At 43.8% G+C, this 16553-nt stretch overlaps 1 protein-coding gene across 1 annotated transcript in view; it reads right to left on the bottom strand.

Moving 5' to 3' along the window:
- The window catches only part of TTC34 (tetratricopeptide repeat domain 34), a 625964-nt gene that overhangs the window by 140455 nt on the left and 468956 nt on the right, over positions 1-16553 (bottom strand). Inside the window, exon 7 of the mRNA XM_085609186.1 lies at positions 10877-11091. Coding sequence (XP_085465312.1) covers positions 10877-11091 — 215 coding nt within the window. The remainder of the gene's footprint in view (positions 1-10876; positions 11092-16553) is intronic.

Here is a 16553-nt window from a genome sequence, read left to right as displayed (position 1 = left end):
GCAAAAGTACATATCTGAAAATCACCAGGTACCCTAGGTGAGGGCACAACACAAGATAACTGTCCCCAGGCCAACTGGCCTCTCAGGGGTGTAGAAATGACCAATATCCAATACTGTCAGGGCGCGACTGCGCAGGCTGCGCAAGCCAAAGCGCGAAGCACAGGGGCACAACCTACACGATGCAGCTGCCCACTAAGTGCTGGGCAGCTGGGAAAAGGAGCATGGGCACCACTGTGCCTTGAACACGAGTCTGTCCGCCCTGGAAGCCTTCTAGGCTCTGAAAGAAGGATGCCCCCAAAACAGCGTGGGAGCCTCGTGGGCTCTAAACAAACAATGTGCCCCATCGTGTGAGCCTTCTAGGCTCTAGAACAAATATGGCCCCTTGGGAGTCCCTCTGGACTCTAAACAAATTATGCCCTCGTTGGAGCGCACGAGCGCTCTAAAACAAATCTGCCCCCGACGATGGAGCCTCTCTGGGCTCTAGGCGGAAATGAGGGGGGGGGGCAAACGGTGGAGCTTCCTAGACAAACAATCTGCCCATGTCGTTGGAGCCTAACGCGGGGCTCGGAACACCAATTTGCCCAGTCGGTGGAGCCTCACTCGGGGCTCTAGGCAAAGCGGAATAATGGCCCCAAAAGAACTTGCCCCCTCGGTGCAGGGTATGGAGGAAGGATACGGAGGAGCTCTACGGGAGCTCCTCACTCAGCCAGCACTCACCGGACAGACGCGGGACTCCTCACGGCGGGGGCGCCTCCTCCGGGGTAGACGCGGGGCTCTCCCCTCCTCACGGGAGCCCCGCCAACCACTGCTGCTTTTCCTCCGGAACTTCGGCGCCGTCCAGCGCGGGGTGAGCTCCCGCCTGGGTGGGGGACACGGCGCTTTTCCTCCAGAGTGCCCCGGGGTGCAGGGTAGGCTCCTGCCTGCTCCGGGGCTCGAAATTAGCCGCGAGGGTTCGGTTGGAGGCGGGGTAGGCTCCCGCCCTCCTACTTCCGGTTGTCCCGGAGTCCCGGCCTGCCTGACTTCCTTCGAGCCCGGCCGCGGCGGTGACTTCCAAATCTCGGCGATAAGAGAGGTAGGCTCCCTCGCAATCACCACCAAGAAGCGGGGTGGGCACCCGCCTATTAAATAATTAAATAAGCGGGGTGGGCACCCGCCAACGAGCACAGCAATGTCCCTGGCAGGGTGGGCACCTGCCAGGGGACCTCAGGATCAGTAAAGACGGGGCAAACGCCGGGTGGGCACCGGCTTGCAGAAATAACGCGTTCCAAGCGCTACAGGACAAAAAGTGAAAGCGCTCTCAGCGCTAAAGGACAATAAAAGCTCCCAGACGCTTTAGGGATCCAAATAAAGTGCTCCCAGCGCTTAGGGGAGATATCAACAAAGTCCAGCAAAGTTCTCCCCTGCACACAGCAAGGCAGGGGTGGGGGGGCAAGGCTGGACCCAGAGCCAGCTCACTGGGCCTCCAGGCAGGGAGGTAGTCCAAGTGGCGGTCCTCTGGTCCAGCAGCAGCAGCAGCCCCCCTCAGGTAGGATCCTGGCAGAGAACAACATCTGTGGGGACACAGCCCCATTTTTATACAGTAAAACCCTTTGTTCTTGGTTCAGGGTGAGGGGGAAAACCAGTCGCAGCTGGTTGGGGAGCACCCTTGATGTGCTCAGCCCCTCACTCTATTCACTGGCAGGGCTAGGGTCGTCAGTCGCACCACAGGGGGCGGAGCCAGCATTGTGTGGGGAAAGCCCTGCCCTATTTAGGTCCAAGGTGCACTCCTCCCCAGCCATCAGCATGCTAATCTCACACTCACCACTGGGGCAGACCCAACCAGACTCCTGGAGCCAGGCTCACCAGCCAGCTCCAGCCAATCACACGCCAGACACACTGCACACAGAAGTGCCCACTTCTAGAAGTGGCACTTCCACACTAGGTACATGCACGCCGCACACATCATCGCGCAGCATTTAATCACACGAGTCCGCACATACCAAACTCGGGCCTGCACACCCCACGCAGCAGGAACTACTAGGGACACATACATTCCCCATGCATTCCTATGGGAGGGCAGGCCTATCTCACCACATGCACTCAGAGTGCGCACGCACTTTACCCTGGGACACAGGGAAGGTGCGCAGAAACCAAAAACCACTATCACCAAGTCACCAATAAAAGCAAAAAGTTCAGGGGTGAACCTGCCAGAAGGGCCAAGTCCAACAAGGGCCCTGACCAGGAGGCCTCTGCAGCTTGCACCAACAATCACCCCTGTCATCGCTGCTACTAACCATCTCTCTCGCCTGCAAGTGCGACAGTACAGATTATTCTAGGTCCCCAAATCTAAAGGAATTGCTACGGAGGCAGGTATTAGTGATTTTAAATGTATATTATATTCATAAACAAACATTGTTCTGCTCATCTTTATATTAGATAAGCAGCGCCACCATGTGGCAGCCTCTCCTAAGTGTGGGGTTGGCTATTAAGTGCCGGTGCCGATCACGGAAACCACAGGCTCAAATTAAGCACTGCCTCAGTCACAGTCCTATCACAAATTACTTCATAGATTTACATCACTCAGTGAATTATTCCAGCCTAACCACAATAATTACTGATCATTATTTTGGATCTATGATCTTTCAACATTTCCCACTTTATAAAGCTCCAGTCTAACTATTTAATATTCTGCTCTAGAGCGCTCTGTTGTAAATATGGTGGGCAGTTTTCGTAATGGGACTGGAGGTGAGGGCCTCAACCCACTGAGATCAAAAAAATCTCATAAGTCATGCAAGCTAGAGTGTTTTAGACAAATATATTTACAGACAGCACTATTGGGCGAAAAGATTGAAAGCCTCATTTAAAGGTTGGTAGATTGAGAACCCTGCCATAAATAGGTGGAACGTCTGTCCCTCAAAAATCATTGTTCATCCCACCCCATTAAGAGATGAAGAGGAGCACATGCATATATTGTTTAAACGATGAAACACAACTCAAACGCTAAAAATAACAGCCCGTTAGAAGGTCTCTTTCCTCAAAAAGGTAACTACAACACAAATCCATCTTTGACAAGCTCTAAAAGGGTGACCCTACACTTAGAATAGTGCTAGATCTGTCTGTAGTCATTGACACCTTCAACCAAAGCATCATGCTGGAAAGACCAAAGGAAGTAATTGTCAAGGGCTGCAGGAATTGATTTGCAGTGTTTTATGCAGCTTTAAGACTAGAGAGAATGTAGCTATTATGGGTCAGTGAAGCAGCATTTATGGGGATATACTTTACAGTCAGCCTTCACCCACTCCATCTGTGGACTTCTGAGCTCTTCTCGAACACTTTGCTTTGATGACATAATGGCATTGATGATAGCCACCAATTCTGGAGATGAAAAGTTTAGTAAATGCATAGCGAGATAGGAATATGCCTATGACACTCCCACTCTTTTTGATTATTAATTTTCTTCTTATGGTGCCTATAATTTGAAAAGTCAACTACAAATTTTAGGAGGTTTAAGCAATTTTCTATTTTATTTTTAACAATTTTGAATATATATATATCTCTATATATGCCTCCTTTCAAAGCTGAAGCGCAAACACACTTCCATCATCTCAATCAGAGCAGGAGCAAATAAGGACAACCAACATTGAGGGGTATAGAAAGTGGATGGAAATCCAGACGACACAAAGATGATATTTGAATATAGATTTTATTTTGCAAACCAAAGATATTTATGACACTCTCAAAATGTTGCTGTTAGTGCATTGATAGCCCTACAGCTGACAGCTCTTTTTATCAGTCTCTCCAAAGTGGAAATTTGCGAAGAAAACTAAGTGATTGCCTGCGTTTTATACCTCTGTCACTCTGAAAGGAAAACATAATATCTCTAATGGAAGTAAAACGAGAACACCTGGCAAGAAAAATGTAATTAACTCTGTTTTAATTTTCCTTCTCAACAAGACTAATTTAACTTTAAGTGAAATTTGGGCAAAGAGTGTAAGCATGAGGGAAACCTTTCATGCACATCAGAACAGACCCATCTAATAAGAATATGCAGTTAAATTGGTACAGGAGGATTCCGTACTATAGAAATATGCACGTTCCAGTATGATTGGTGTAATCACTATAATTCAAATGTTCCAATATTTGAGAAACTGGAAATTGTTCAGTAATGTACTTTCAACGTACAAATCAACATAGGCCCTTCAAAAAAGATCAAAAATTGATGCAACCCAGCTCTATTGTCACTGGTGTGTATATCCCAAAGCTAACACTAGTAGGAGGCCCCTATTTTTTAAATACTATTGTATCCAAATGACAAGTGGATTTGCGGGTTGCTTTACCTGTTACTCTCCTGATGTACTAACCAACACTAAAAACATGGAATGTTCACTATTGTACATTAGTAAGAATTAGCCATGAACCCCCAAGAGCTCTAACCTTGCAAGCATGAGGGTTAGATTTGATGGCAAAGTGCAACACAATTGGTACAAACAACATTGCAATAATGGTCAGAGACAGTATTCTACTGAGACGAGCTCCTGACCTACACAGCAGCATTTCTCCAAGGAAACATAAACCAGAGGTAAAACCCACTGGTATGTGACCCTGAAAGTGGGCATGGTTCTTGGTGATAAGATGGATGATGGTCCTCGGGCCCTGATGAATCTGCCAAGTACTGCAGCAATGAACCATGCTGGCCAGCCACAACTACCAGATCGAAACACGAAGCACTGTTTTTTAATAATGTGCTAAGAAACACAGACAAATAAAATATATGGGTAATCTTCGATGGATTTAATACACATATAGGTAAGGTAACGTAATTAGTGCCTTTGACAGGAGAAGACCACCACCATTATGAGGGCTGATGATATATTGCAGCAGAATTACAGGACATGACTTCTTAAAATATAACACACTGAGATCCAGCCAAACAATAGACAAGAAACCTATCATCACCCCCTCCCAAATGCACTCAAAGGAGTTCACTAATGATGCTAAGACCAGGGCAGTCAGTGTGGCCCAATGGCTGCCTCGGTGAGGCGTCTCCTTTTACCAATCCAAGGTGAAGATTTTTCTCACCCTAAGAACTTTGAGACAACTCACATCTCTTGTAGGACACCATATCTTAAATTTCAATTATATAAAAAAAAAACAAGGCAACTAACTCCTACTAAGAAATTCTCAGGTGTAGTTAAGTAGAGCAACTTTTGCGATATTGACTTTTTAGACAGATCAACAAAGCACTTACAAGTGTACAGTCGTCAATACAAGAGCGGAACATCACAATGAACCCACAAAAGATCAGCTCTCACTACCACATTTACATGGATGTTAATTCTTCCAGAATAGATTTGTTCTGAGCAGCCAAGGTACTCAATGATTGTACAATGGAAACCAGCGACTCTTCCACCTGGATAGTTGTATAAATAAATGTGTTTCACACTTCAGAGCTATTAAATGTATTTATTTAAAGTGGTTCTTATGTGTAGACTCATTTCATTTTCAGCCACCCCTCAGAGGACGATGCAAGTGCCCGTGTTCTATGCCGATCCCGGGCAACTGCGAGCAAGCTTGTTGCAGTCCTATGTACACCTCCAAACGGGGAACAACCTTTACAACGCAACTTTTACAACGCACTACCATTACAACGAAACTGTTACAACGCGAGTGCATTGACAACACAGGACATTACAACGCAAGTCTTTACATCGACTTGCACTAGATGGCGTGCTAACATTAAAAATAGTGTAGTTTACTATCCCAACACCTTCCCTACTGTTACGTGGACTGGAGTTGGAATAGTAAATTACACTTTTTTAATGTTAGCACGCCATCTAGTGCAAGTCGATGTAAAAACTTGCGTTGTAATGTCCTGCGTTGTCAATGCACTCGCGTTGTAAAACTTTCGTTGTAACAGCATGCGTTGTAACAGCATGCGTTGTAACGTCATACATCCCCTCCAAACGTGTCAATAAACTTATTTTTTGGTTAGGATATATCGATGTTGATGACAAGGTATTCAGTTCCTCTCTTGGAATGAAGCTTGTATTGTAACTCACAGAATTATATTAATCCAAGATAGGTTTGCGTTTCTCTATCTTGGGGGTGAGTAATTTAATTTCGGATATATTGCAAAATTGTGGTTGTATTTTAATAACCTGTTCCTATTAAAAACAGACGCCAGTGGAATAATAGAAAAATAATCCAATGAGATTTTAAACAATCTGGAATTCCATGGATTCACATATATTCGACTTATTGTAAAGCTACTCGAAAAAGTAGTTTTTAATATTAAGGGCACAAATCCACCCAACTTCAAAGAAAATAGGCATGACCCATAAGAGGTCAAAGGCAAATTATAATTCTTCAGCCAACCAAGCGATACCAGTTCCTCTCTCACATTCAACCAGCAAGTCGTTGCTCCTGCATCACTTATAACTTCATCACAATAAGGCCGCAATTTTCAGGGGCAAATTGGAGACAATTACGTGGGAATGGGGATAAAAACATAAATAGTGTGTATTATTCCCTATTCTTGCATTTGCAAACAGGTAATTTTCACAATTCAGGTTTTTCCTTCAGCAAATGGAAGGTGCACACAGGTCGAAATTCTCAGGTGTAGTTAAATAGAGCAACTTTTGCGATATTGACTTTTTAGGCAGATCAACAAAGCACTTACAAGTGTACAGTCATCAACACAAGAGCGGAACATCACAATGAACCCACAAAAGATCAGCTCTCACTACCACATTTACATGGATGTTAATTCTTCCAGAATAGATTTGTTCTGAGCAGCCAAGGTACTCAATGATTGTACAATGGAAACCAGCGATTCTTCCACCTGGATAGTTGTATAAATAAATGTGTTTCACACTTCAGAGCTATTAAATGTATTTATTTAAAGTGGTTCTTATGTGTACACTCATTTCATTTTCAGCCACCCCTCAGAGGACGATGCAAGTGCCCGTGTTCTATGCCGATCCCGGGCAGCTGCGAGCAAGCTTGTTGCAGTCCTATGTACACCTCCAAACGGGGAACAACCTTTACAACGCAACTTTTACAACGCACTACCATTACAACGAAACTGTTACAACGCGAGTGCATTGACAACACAGGACATTACAACGCAAGTCTTTACATCGACTTGCACTAGATGGCGTGCTAACATTAAAAATAGTGTAGTTTACTATCCCAACACCTTCCCTACTGTTACGTGGACTGGAGTTGGAATAGTAAATTACACTTTTTTAATGTTAGCACGCCATCTAGTGCAAGTCGATGTAAAAACTTGCGTTGTAATGTCCTGCGTTGTCAATGCACTCGCGTTGTAAAACTTTCGTTGTAACAGCATGCGTTGTAACAGCATGCGTTGTAACGTCATACATCCCCTCCAAACATGTCAATAAACTTATTTTTTGGTTAGGATATATCGATGTTGATGACAAGGTATTCAGTTCCTCTCTTGGAATGAAGCTTGTATTGTAACTCACAGAATTATATTAATCCAAGATAGGTTTGCGTTTCTCTATCTTGGGGGTGAGTAATTTAATTTCGGATATATTGCAAAATTGTGGTTGTATTTTAATAACCTGTTCCTATTAAAAACAGACGCCAGTGGAATAATAGAAAAATAATCCAATGAGATTTTAAACAATCTGGAATTCCATGGATTCACATATATTCGACTTACTGTAAAGCTACTCGAAAAAGTAGTTTTTAATATTAAGGGCACAAATCCACCCAACTTCAAAGAAAATAGGCATGACCCATAAGAGGACAAAGGCAAATTATAATTCTTCAGCCAACCAAGCGATACCAGTTCCTCTCTCACATTCAACCAGCAAGTCGTTGCTCCTGCATCACTTATAACTTCATCACAATAAGGCCGCAATTTTCAGGGGCAAATTGGAGACAATTACGTGGGAATGGGGATAAAAACATAAATAGTGTGTATTATTCCCTATTCTTGCATTTGCAAACAGGTAATTTTCACAATTCAGGTTTTTCCTTCAGCAAATGGAAGGTGCACACAGGTCGAAATTGTGGGAGACGATATCCTGTTTTGGGTGCGAGATGTAGTTTAGGAGAATATAGGTGGCAGCAGTCACAACAAGGATTGCAAACCCCAATAGGTTCAAAGCCAATAGTTCTTGCCTTCCTATGGCATTACCAGACTTATCGGCATTGTCAATACTTTTTGCTGATTATGTTCCACATCAATAAAAAAACTAAAATACTGCAGCATTCTTTTACTTTGCTAGGCACCAATCTTGAAGTGCTAAATTTAAAAACATATGCGCAAAAGAACACCAGAGTGAAAGGAATGGCCTGGCAGCAAATAGCAGCTATCTGTTCCTCCTAAAAAATATGTAGTTTAAAAAAAGTATGTGAAGAACACAAGGGAAGGGCTGGGGACCAACAACAGGGTGTGGTGGGTGTGGGATGAGGTTAAAGGGAGGCAAGCGCATGGAGGAGTTTTGGGGGAGAGGAAGAAAATACATTATGAAAAAGTAGACAGGGCAGGCTGGGGAAAGCAGTGGATGAGCTGGGGGGGAGGAAGGACCACCACAGGGAGGACCACCACAGACAGTGCAGGGTGGCAGCTATTTGAAATAGCACATGAGGGAAAGATCAAGAAAACTTATGTCTGGGTCCAAACTGGGGTGGCATGGTGAGCCAAAGAACGATGGGTTAAACCCAGATCTTTTGACTGGGGGTGAGTGGTTGAAAACTTTCACCGCTACCTCTAACATCTTGTGTTTGCTATGTTCCCCCTAAGTGGCCAAGGGTATGCCCAGTCATGGGTCCCTTGCTCGCTGTGCCACTGGATTCAAGCTATTCTGGTTGATTCTGGGTGATACCCTGAAACCAGTCCCATAATGCTTGTTTCCAGTCCAGGGAGGATCTGGCCTGGCAGTTCGGGCTGGACTGCTCCCATGAGGAACAGGATCAAGACTGATTTGCATACGGCTGGGACCAAACTGGAGTGTCATAGTGATAAAAAGAAAGATGGAATAAGCCTAGATCTCTAGACTTGGGGTGAGTGGTTGAAAGTTTCAGCACTCCATCCATCATCTTATTGTGTTTGCTACTCTTAGAAAGTTGGCATTTTCTTGTCCCCATGTTTTGTGCCTGCAGCCTGTATCCTGAGTCACATGACTGGGTGTATCTGGTAGTTGGGCTTTATGCATTGCTCCCAGACAGAGAGACAAAGCGAGAATATGTGTTGGGACTTGATGAGGGGAGGAGCTGTCACCTACCACACTTGCACATCACACAGGTTCTGCCTGAGCACACTCACAAAGTCTTTGACTATGACTTTTGTTTCCTCAGACATGCTGGAGCCAGGTATCCAAACACGGCTGGGGTGGAAACCCCCAGAACCTTCTCCTACTTCAAAGCTGGGACCAAGTATACATATTGGACCCTCAGACCCAACTCTTGGACCTGTGGAAGACTCATAAGGACTGCTGTGCTGCTCTTTTGCAAGAAGGACTGCTACTCTGCTGCCCTGGTACTCTGCTGCCCTGATACCTGAGTAAGACGGACTACACCTGCATCTTGAACCCAGGATAACCAGAGTGACTCCCAACGGCTAGTTGGCTGGCCTCCTGGTCAAAGCGTCAGGGACAGAAAAGGGTCCAACCACCTTGAGTCCAGCACCTGTGCTCAGCCGGCTGTGAGTCTTTCCCGTCAAGTGATACCATCCCAGTTCTGGACACTTGGAGCTGGGCCTGAATGTGCTCTGCCAGCCCAGTTGTGGTCTTGTGGGCGGAACTGACACAGCTTGACCCATCTACTTGCAGTCAAGCATCAAAACCACCGCTGCCCGACATATCCCTGATGCAGGACTTCGCATCTCCAGCCCCCGTCGATGGCATCCTCAACAATGACGCAGGACATCACATCACAAATCTCATCAGCGGCTTAATTGGAAACGCCTCCGTGCAACTCATCCTCGACAGAGGACCTCACATCGCAGCCCACAGTCCATTGGTACTGCCGCTGTGCGACACATCCTGAATGCGGGTTCCTGCAACGCTCTGCAACCAGGATTTAAGGTACTTTCTTCAGAGAGCCTAACGTGGCCCACACTCTATGGCCTGAACGTTTGACTTTGTTTCAGTCAGGTGCAACCAGATAACCACAGTTGGCGCTTTGGGCTTTTAGGCACTGTTTTCACTTAAATCTTTAAAATTGCATATCTCCGGTTCTAATAATTGGATTTTTGTTGTTTTGGTCTCAAAGTATTTATTACTTTTTATTCTATGTTTCTAAAGTGGTGTGGGGTCTATCTTGTCTTGTGTTTACACCTTATTACTATTTGAAGTGCTACATAAATACTTTACACTTTGCCTCTAAGTTAAGCCTGACTGCATTTGTGTCAGGCTACCAGAGGGTTGAGCACAGGTTAATTTAGGGTTTGCTTGTGTTACACCTTGACAAGATTTGTGGTTTCACATCCTCCATCAGTAACCGAATTTTCTACAGTCTTTAACAAGTTTTATGCAAGATCAAAAAATGACATCTCAGAGGAGAGCTAGGCCTGTTCTTTAGAAATATTCAGCTTTTAGCAATTTACCCTTCCTAGTCCACTTTCTATCTTCCATGCTTTACCCATTGAATATCTTTAATCTGTCATACGGACTTTAAGCATTTTTAAACATTAATATCAATAGCGATATTTTTCTTTATTTATCACTCAGGCTCTCTGTATAAAGATTCATCCAAATCCTTGTTCTTTTGTAATTTCACAAGTCTTGTTTATTATCACCTCTATATGTTTCACTTTTAACTAATGGCACGACCAATGTTTTATAATGATATCACCATCCTTCATTGGTACCCTTACCGTGTTGCCGAACCTATAACAGGAAATAATAAGACAAATTGTTACCTGGGATAAACTTTGCCGCTGTCTGGTGTCCAAAAGCTTCACTAGAAATTCCACCTCTTTTGGGGCTTTCCTCGTGAGTGCACACATATTTTGAGCTGCAACAGGCACATTTTGACGTTTCATGTGTAGTACACCAAATCGGGCCATTACTGATTCATCAATGGCACTTTGGTCAACAGACTGCTGCAGGTGGGAGAGTGCCTCCTCATACCGCCCTGGACAGAAAGGCAGAACCAATGAACTACAAGTGACAGAGTGAGGACTTCACAACAATTCCAACATCACTACATACATGTTATGGTCTTGTATTTTTAGTATGAGTTACTATTTTAACCCCTTGAGTGCCCATGACGAGATAGTCTCGTTATGGGCCGCGGTTGCGCTGTGCCCATGACGAGACTATCTCGTCATGAACCCCGCCCGCTAATTCAACGCCCGGCACAGGGCGGGGAAAGGGCGGGGCACACAAGGGGTTAAAAACTGAGGCTACATTTTACTTTTTCACTTATTTATCTATTGATAGATTTAAATACCATAGACAATACAGTGGGGGAGTAAGAGACAGTCACAGAACATGAATGTGTATGTCACAACGTTGTACTAATACAAAAAAAATGAAAAAAGTACAGAAAGACCAGATAGGATGTGAGAGGACAACAACATTTAAAGAGAAAGCAATATGAACATGTATACACTGTTCACAATAACATGTACAAAAATATAAATATATATATTGGACGTTACATCTCTGGATCAATTTTCTAGCAGCCAAACCAGCAGCATAAGAACAGCCTAATACAGCATTTCTTGAAGTGTGGCTGGAGTAAGAAGCATTTTAAATGTTCTTTGAACAATATACAGGGCATTTGTCAAGATTCTACAAGAAACAGAATTCCAGATCTTAGAGTTACTCCTTATGAAGGGCTGTGGAAGTATTTTTGCTGATAATTATTTCAAGATGGAGGGTTTTAGAACTTGCCAGAGAGTGAAGACCTCAAGAAACTATCAACTTTTGTTCTAGAAAGGACAGATTTATGTGTGATACAGCTCTGCTTGAAAGTATGATTGTCTTCTCTTTTAGAAGAAATCACTAAGACATCTTGTGTGATATGTGCTAAGATTTTCGTTCCTGACACCAGCCTGGCACAATGTGTAAGAACGCTTTTAGATGCGGAATATGAATCTTTGGAGCCCAAATTAGTATGAAGGTACTGTAGCCAAGACTAGAAAGACCTATGGATTGAACTACCAGTATGAAGTCAGATACTCAGATGTAGGCTTTAATCCAACAAAAGAGACTGAACTTGTTCTGTATACTTTTGCAGTGTGAGTTGATAAGTGTTTGCAATTTGAATTTATTATCTCAGGTGAAGGATGGCCTATAATCTAGACTTTTATTAGAGTTGATCCAAGACGGATGAGGTGAGGCAGATCAGAAGAACCTCTGAGCTTACAGGACCAAGTTTGAGGTTGTGGGAGGTAGTCTAGGACTCAATATCATCATGCATATGAGTCAACAGTGAGATGTCAGTGGTACAAGAGACTTTGAAGTAAAACTGAAAAGGTATACATACCAAATTGTTTCCTGATATACCTTTTTCTAAGTGAAGAGAGCTCAGATAGGGTGGTGCTGACTTTTATTGGTGTTTTGTTTTGTAATTCTCAGAGTAGGAGAACTGTTCCTTCCAGTCCCAAGCATTCTTTCAGGATGTTTATATAATTATTGCTTTGAATGAGTAGGTCTCAACATTAATAAGTTATCAACTCATATATACATACTTGTTGTGTTACACCAATCTTTTAGTCTTAGGTGACCTTAATCTCCATTTTGAGGAGGCAATATGTCTTCCTGCTACTACTCTTATTGAGGACTTGGAAACACTCCAGTTTACCCAATTGATAAGTACTCCCACTCATAGGGACACATGCTGGATCCCATTTTTGCCAATTCAACAGGAGTGATGGTGGATTCTCCCATACATCTGATATGGTCTGACCACTGGCTCATTCCTTTCCAGGTTTCCTTGACCACTCCTACACCAACCCCAAATGGAGGCAAGCACAGTAGGACACAAAAATGGACTAAGGTCACCCACGCCACATTTATGGAGGCTTTGATAGTGATAGTGAATCGTTCAATCTTAAGTGATTGTGTAGACACGACAAACTTACAAATGGAGAACTGGATAACTGAGGCGCTTGATCATATCACATCCATGATGAACTGTATAGTTTATCACTCCAAACCTTTGGCAGAATTGTTCAATGAGGATCTATTTATGCAAAAAAACACTTAGAGCATCTTTGGTGCAGAAATAACAGTGCCTTGGATAAAGCTAATTATCGTAAGACACTGAAGGAACATCATAAACAGATGAGAATCATGTAAAGTTATTTTTATGCTAATAAGAGAGGGCTAGCTCACAATTTCTCCCAGGAGCTAGTCTCCATCATGAAATCACTATCCTCCTTGAATTGTGTTTCTGAGTCTATTCCCCTGTCTGGAGAGGGTTGTGATTCAATTGCCCAATTCTTCTCTGATAAAGTCTCTAATATTTATACAACTTTCCTGAAGGCAGTTAGAAATGCTCCGTGTCTCAAAGCCTAGTTTAAATCATCTGACACTAAGGAAGGCCTCTCTAGTTTTAGTACCTTAATCACAGAAGAGATGTGCACTCTGTGCCTAAGGTGAAATCGGGCTCACCAGGCAACCCCGCCTCTCCCATGATTTCAGAACGAGAGAGGGAGGCTATCTTGACTGGATTGTGCGACCTGCTTAATAATTCTTTTGTGCTAGGTCAGGTCCGTTCGAGTTGGAAACATGCTATTATTGTGCTACTCCTGAATAAACTTGTACTGGACCATGCAACGCCAGAAAACTTTAGGTTCATCTTCCTGCTTCCATTTTTTTCCGAAGTGGCTGAGAAATACATAAATAAACAGCTGATGAGATTTGTTGAGGCTGAGGATCTACTGCATGAGACCCAATTGGGTTTCCGCCCACAGTACAGAATATAATCAGTGCCTCTGTTGGCCTCTGAGTCTCTTAGACATATTTTTGAAGGGGACAAAACTGCCACAGTGATAATGCTGGACTTAAGTGCAGCTTTTGATACCGTATCTCTTGGCCTTGTGCTTGAGTAGTTATGGAAATACGGTGTCTGTGATATGGCTCTGAGATGGCTAGCTTCTTTCCTACAGAACTGCAACTTTCAGGTGGTTTAACAACCTTTCTCATCTGAGGTTTTTTTCACTGTGGCAGAGGGGCCCACAGGGCTCTGCATTGATCCCTATGTTATTCAATCTTTACATGCGCCCCCTAGCAGATTTCATCGAGCATTAGGGCTTTAACATTGTGTTGTATGCCGATGACATGCAGCTTATCACCTTGCTTCAGGATGAAGGAGCCTCTGTGGCTCAGCTTAGATCTTGCCTGGTTGAACTGGTGGAGTGGATGGATTACAGCTGCCTCAAACTTAATGCCGGAAAAACAAGGGTCTCATTATAGTAAAGACACTAATCTATCATTTGACAGCCAGATCTCCGGCCAAGCAGGAAAATGTTTTGGAATGAAAACATTGAACAAGAACATGGGCCTTCTCCTTAAAGCTGCCAGAATATCAGTAGTGTTATATCTTGGAGCCTCACAAGGTAGACTGAGAAAGCACCAGAGGGTGCAGAATGCAGCAGCACATCTGCTGCTCGATCTACCGTGGCATTCACCTACGGGAAAGGCCCTTGCCAAACTAACGCCTTACTAGCGCGAATGCATTCATGGTTGTATCAATGATGTTGGTTGAGCATGGGAGCCTTCGCCCTGGGCCCACTCTGTTTCAGAAAGTGCCCTTGAATTTTTAAGGAAAGTGTATTGTGCAACATTGTAAGATCATTTACCGTTTGAGGGGAGGTGGAGCTTATCTCCATCAGTCTTACTGTGCATTCGAGCTCACTACTTATGTTAGTTAATATTTCTGGGCAGGCTATTATCCTGGACCACTTAACTTGGTACGTATCATTTGAAACTACAAGGTCGCTAGTGTTGTGTAGGCTGGCTGGTTGGACTTGTTCACTTAGGTCCTTAAATGTAAACAGAGAGCAGAAGGGATCATGGTCGCTCTTTAGGCGCGCCTGAATAGACATATCCTCAAGGGTGTACCATAAGTTTAGACATTACTTGCATATAGTGGCAAATCATTATAGTTTCTAGTTGATTAGAATGGCCTAGTCCACAAGACTGCATTTGCATTCCTGCCACTGAGGTACACCCACCTGGTTTAGAAAAATTATTTATTTAATCTCCTGTGATTTCAGTGGGTGGGAAAACTGCCTAGCAATGTTCAGCTAAGCCTTTTCCAGCTTCTGAGGTTTCTGGGTTTACCTTACCCCATTTCTATGATATAGAACCATTCCTCTGCATCTCTCCTGTTACCAAAGAGTATTCACATTATAGTTTTATTGCCACAGCCACATTCTGATGCACATCAAGCCAGACAGCAGACTCTAATTTAGCTCACCTTGTATAATTCAGCAGCCTGGTTCGCAACACATGCCCAAATGCATATACTTTCAGTTTACATTCCACCCTCCAAAATCCCAAAAGACCCAGCAGCTTACAGATCTATCTGGAAGAAAGGATTCTTAGGGAAATTAGCAAAGGTGGAAGAAATGGCAGTGAGATAAAAATGCAAAACACGTTAGGAGCCGTGATTGAGAATTTAGTATGTGACCAGTGCTTTATTTGTCCCAAGGTGGTCAGTTTAGATTATCCTGGTGAGATCTGAATCTTCGGCCTTTAAAGAGCAATGATGACCACCAGATACTGAGCATCACATCTGAGTTGATAAACTGCTTTTTGATGTACGGATATAAAAAATGCAGTTCAATAAGTGTTTCTATTACCCTTTTGATTGTATTTATTCTTTCTTTAGTGTACAGCTGTTTCAGAAAGATCATGACAGTTCTTTGTGAGCCATTGTTTGGGAGAGATGTTAATGGCCTGCATGACTGAAATCGACCACTGGATGAAGACCAACTGTCTAAAGCTGAACACCGACAAGACAGAAATAATGGTCTTCACGAAGAGCACATCATTGTGAGACTCCACCTGGTGGCCAACAGAACTAGGAACGACAACGTCAAGAAACTCAGGATTATCATGGATATCAAACTCTACATATTTCTATACCCTGAAGGTGCTGAGGAAGATTTTCAAATGGCATCCAATCAGAAGACAAATAAAGTCACACATATGCAGTGGTCAGAAGCAAGCTAGACAACAGGAAAACTCTCTATGCCGGATCAATAAAAACTCACCAGTGGCTGCAGACCATTCAGAACTTGGCGGCAAGAATTACTCTCAACCTCCCATGCTGCACTCACATCACACCACACCTGAAGGAGCTCCCCTGACTCCCCATTCACAAGGGGGTATAATTCAAACTCCTCACCCACACTTTCAAGGCACTACATAGCACTAGCCTAGCATACGTCAATAATCGATTCTGCTTTCACAGACCTTCCAGACACCTCTGCTCGGTTGCACTCCTACTTGCACAAGTCCCACGCTTACAGAAAAACAGATCCAGGTTGCAAGCCTTCTCCTACATCTCTCCTAAAGCACGGAATGACTTGCCCCAACACATAGGAGCCTCCTCCTCCCTTCTTGAAATCCTCAAGA

Source organism: Triturus cristatus, chromosome 1_2, assembly GCF_964204655.1.
Source record: "Triturus cristatus chromosome 1_2, aTriCri1.1, whole genome shotgun sequence".
NCBI lineage: Eukaryota > Metazoa > Chordata > Amphibia > Caudata > Salamandridae > Triturus > Triturus cristatus.
The sequence above is the reverse complement of the archived record's forward strand: the minus strand, read 5'-3'. Positions and strand labels throughout refer to the sequence as shown.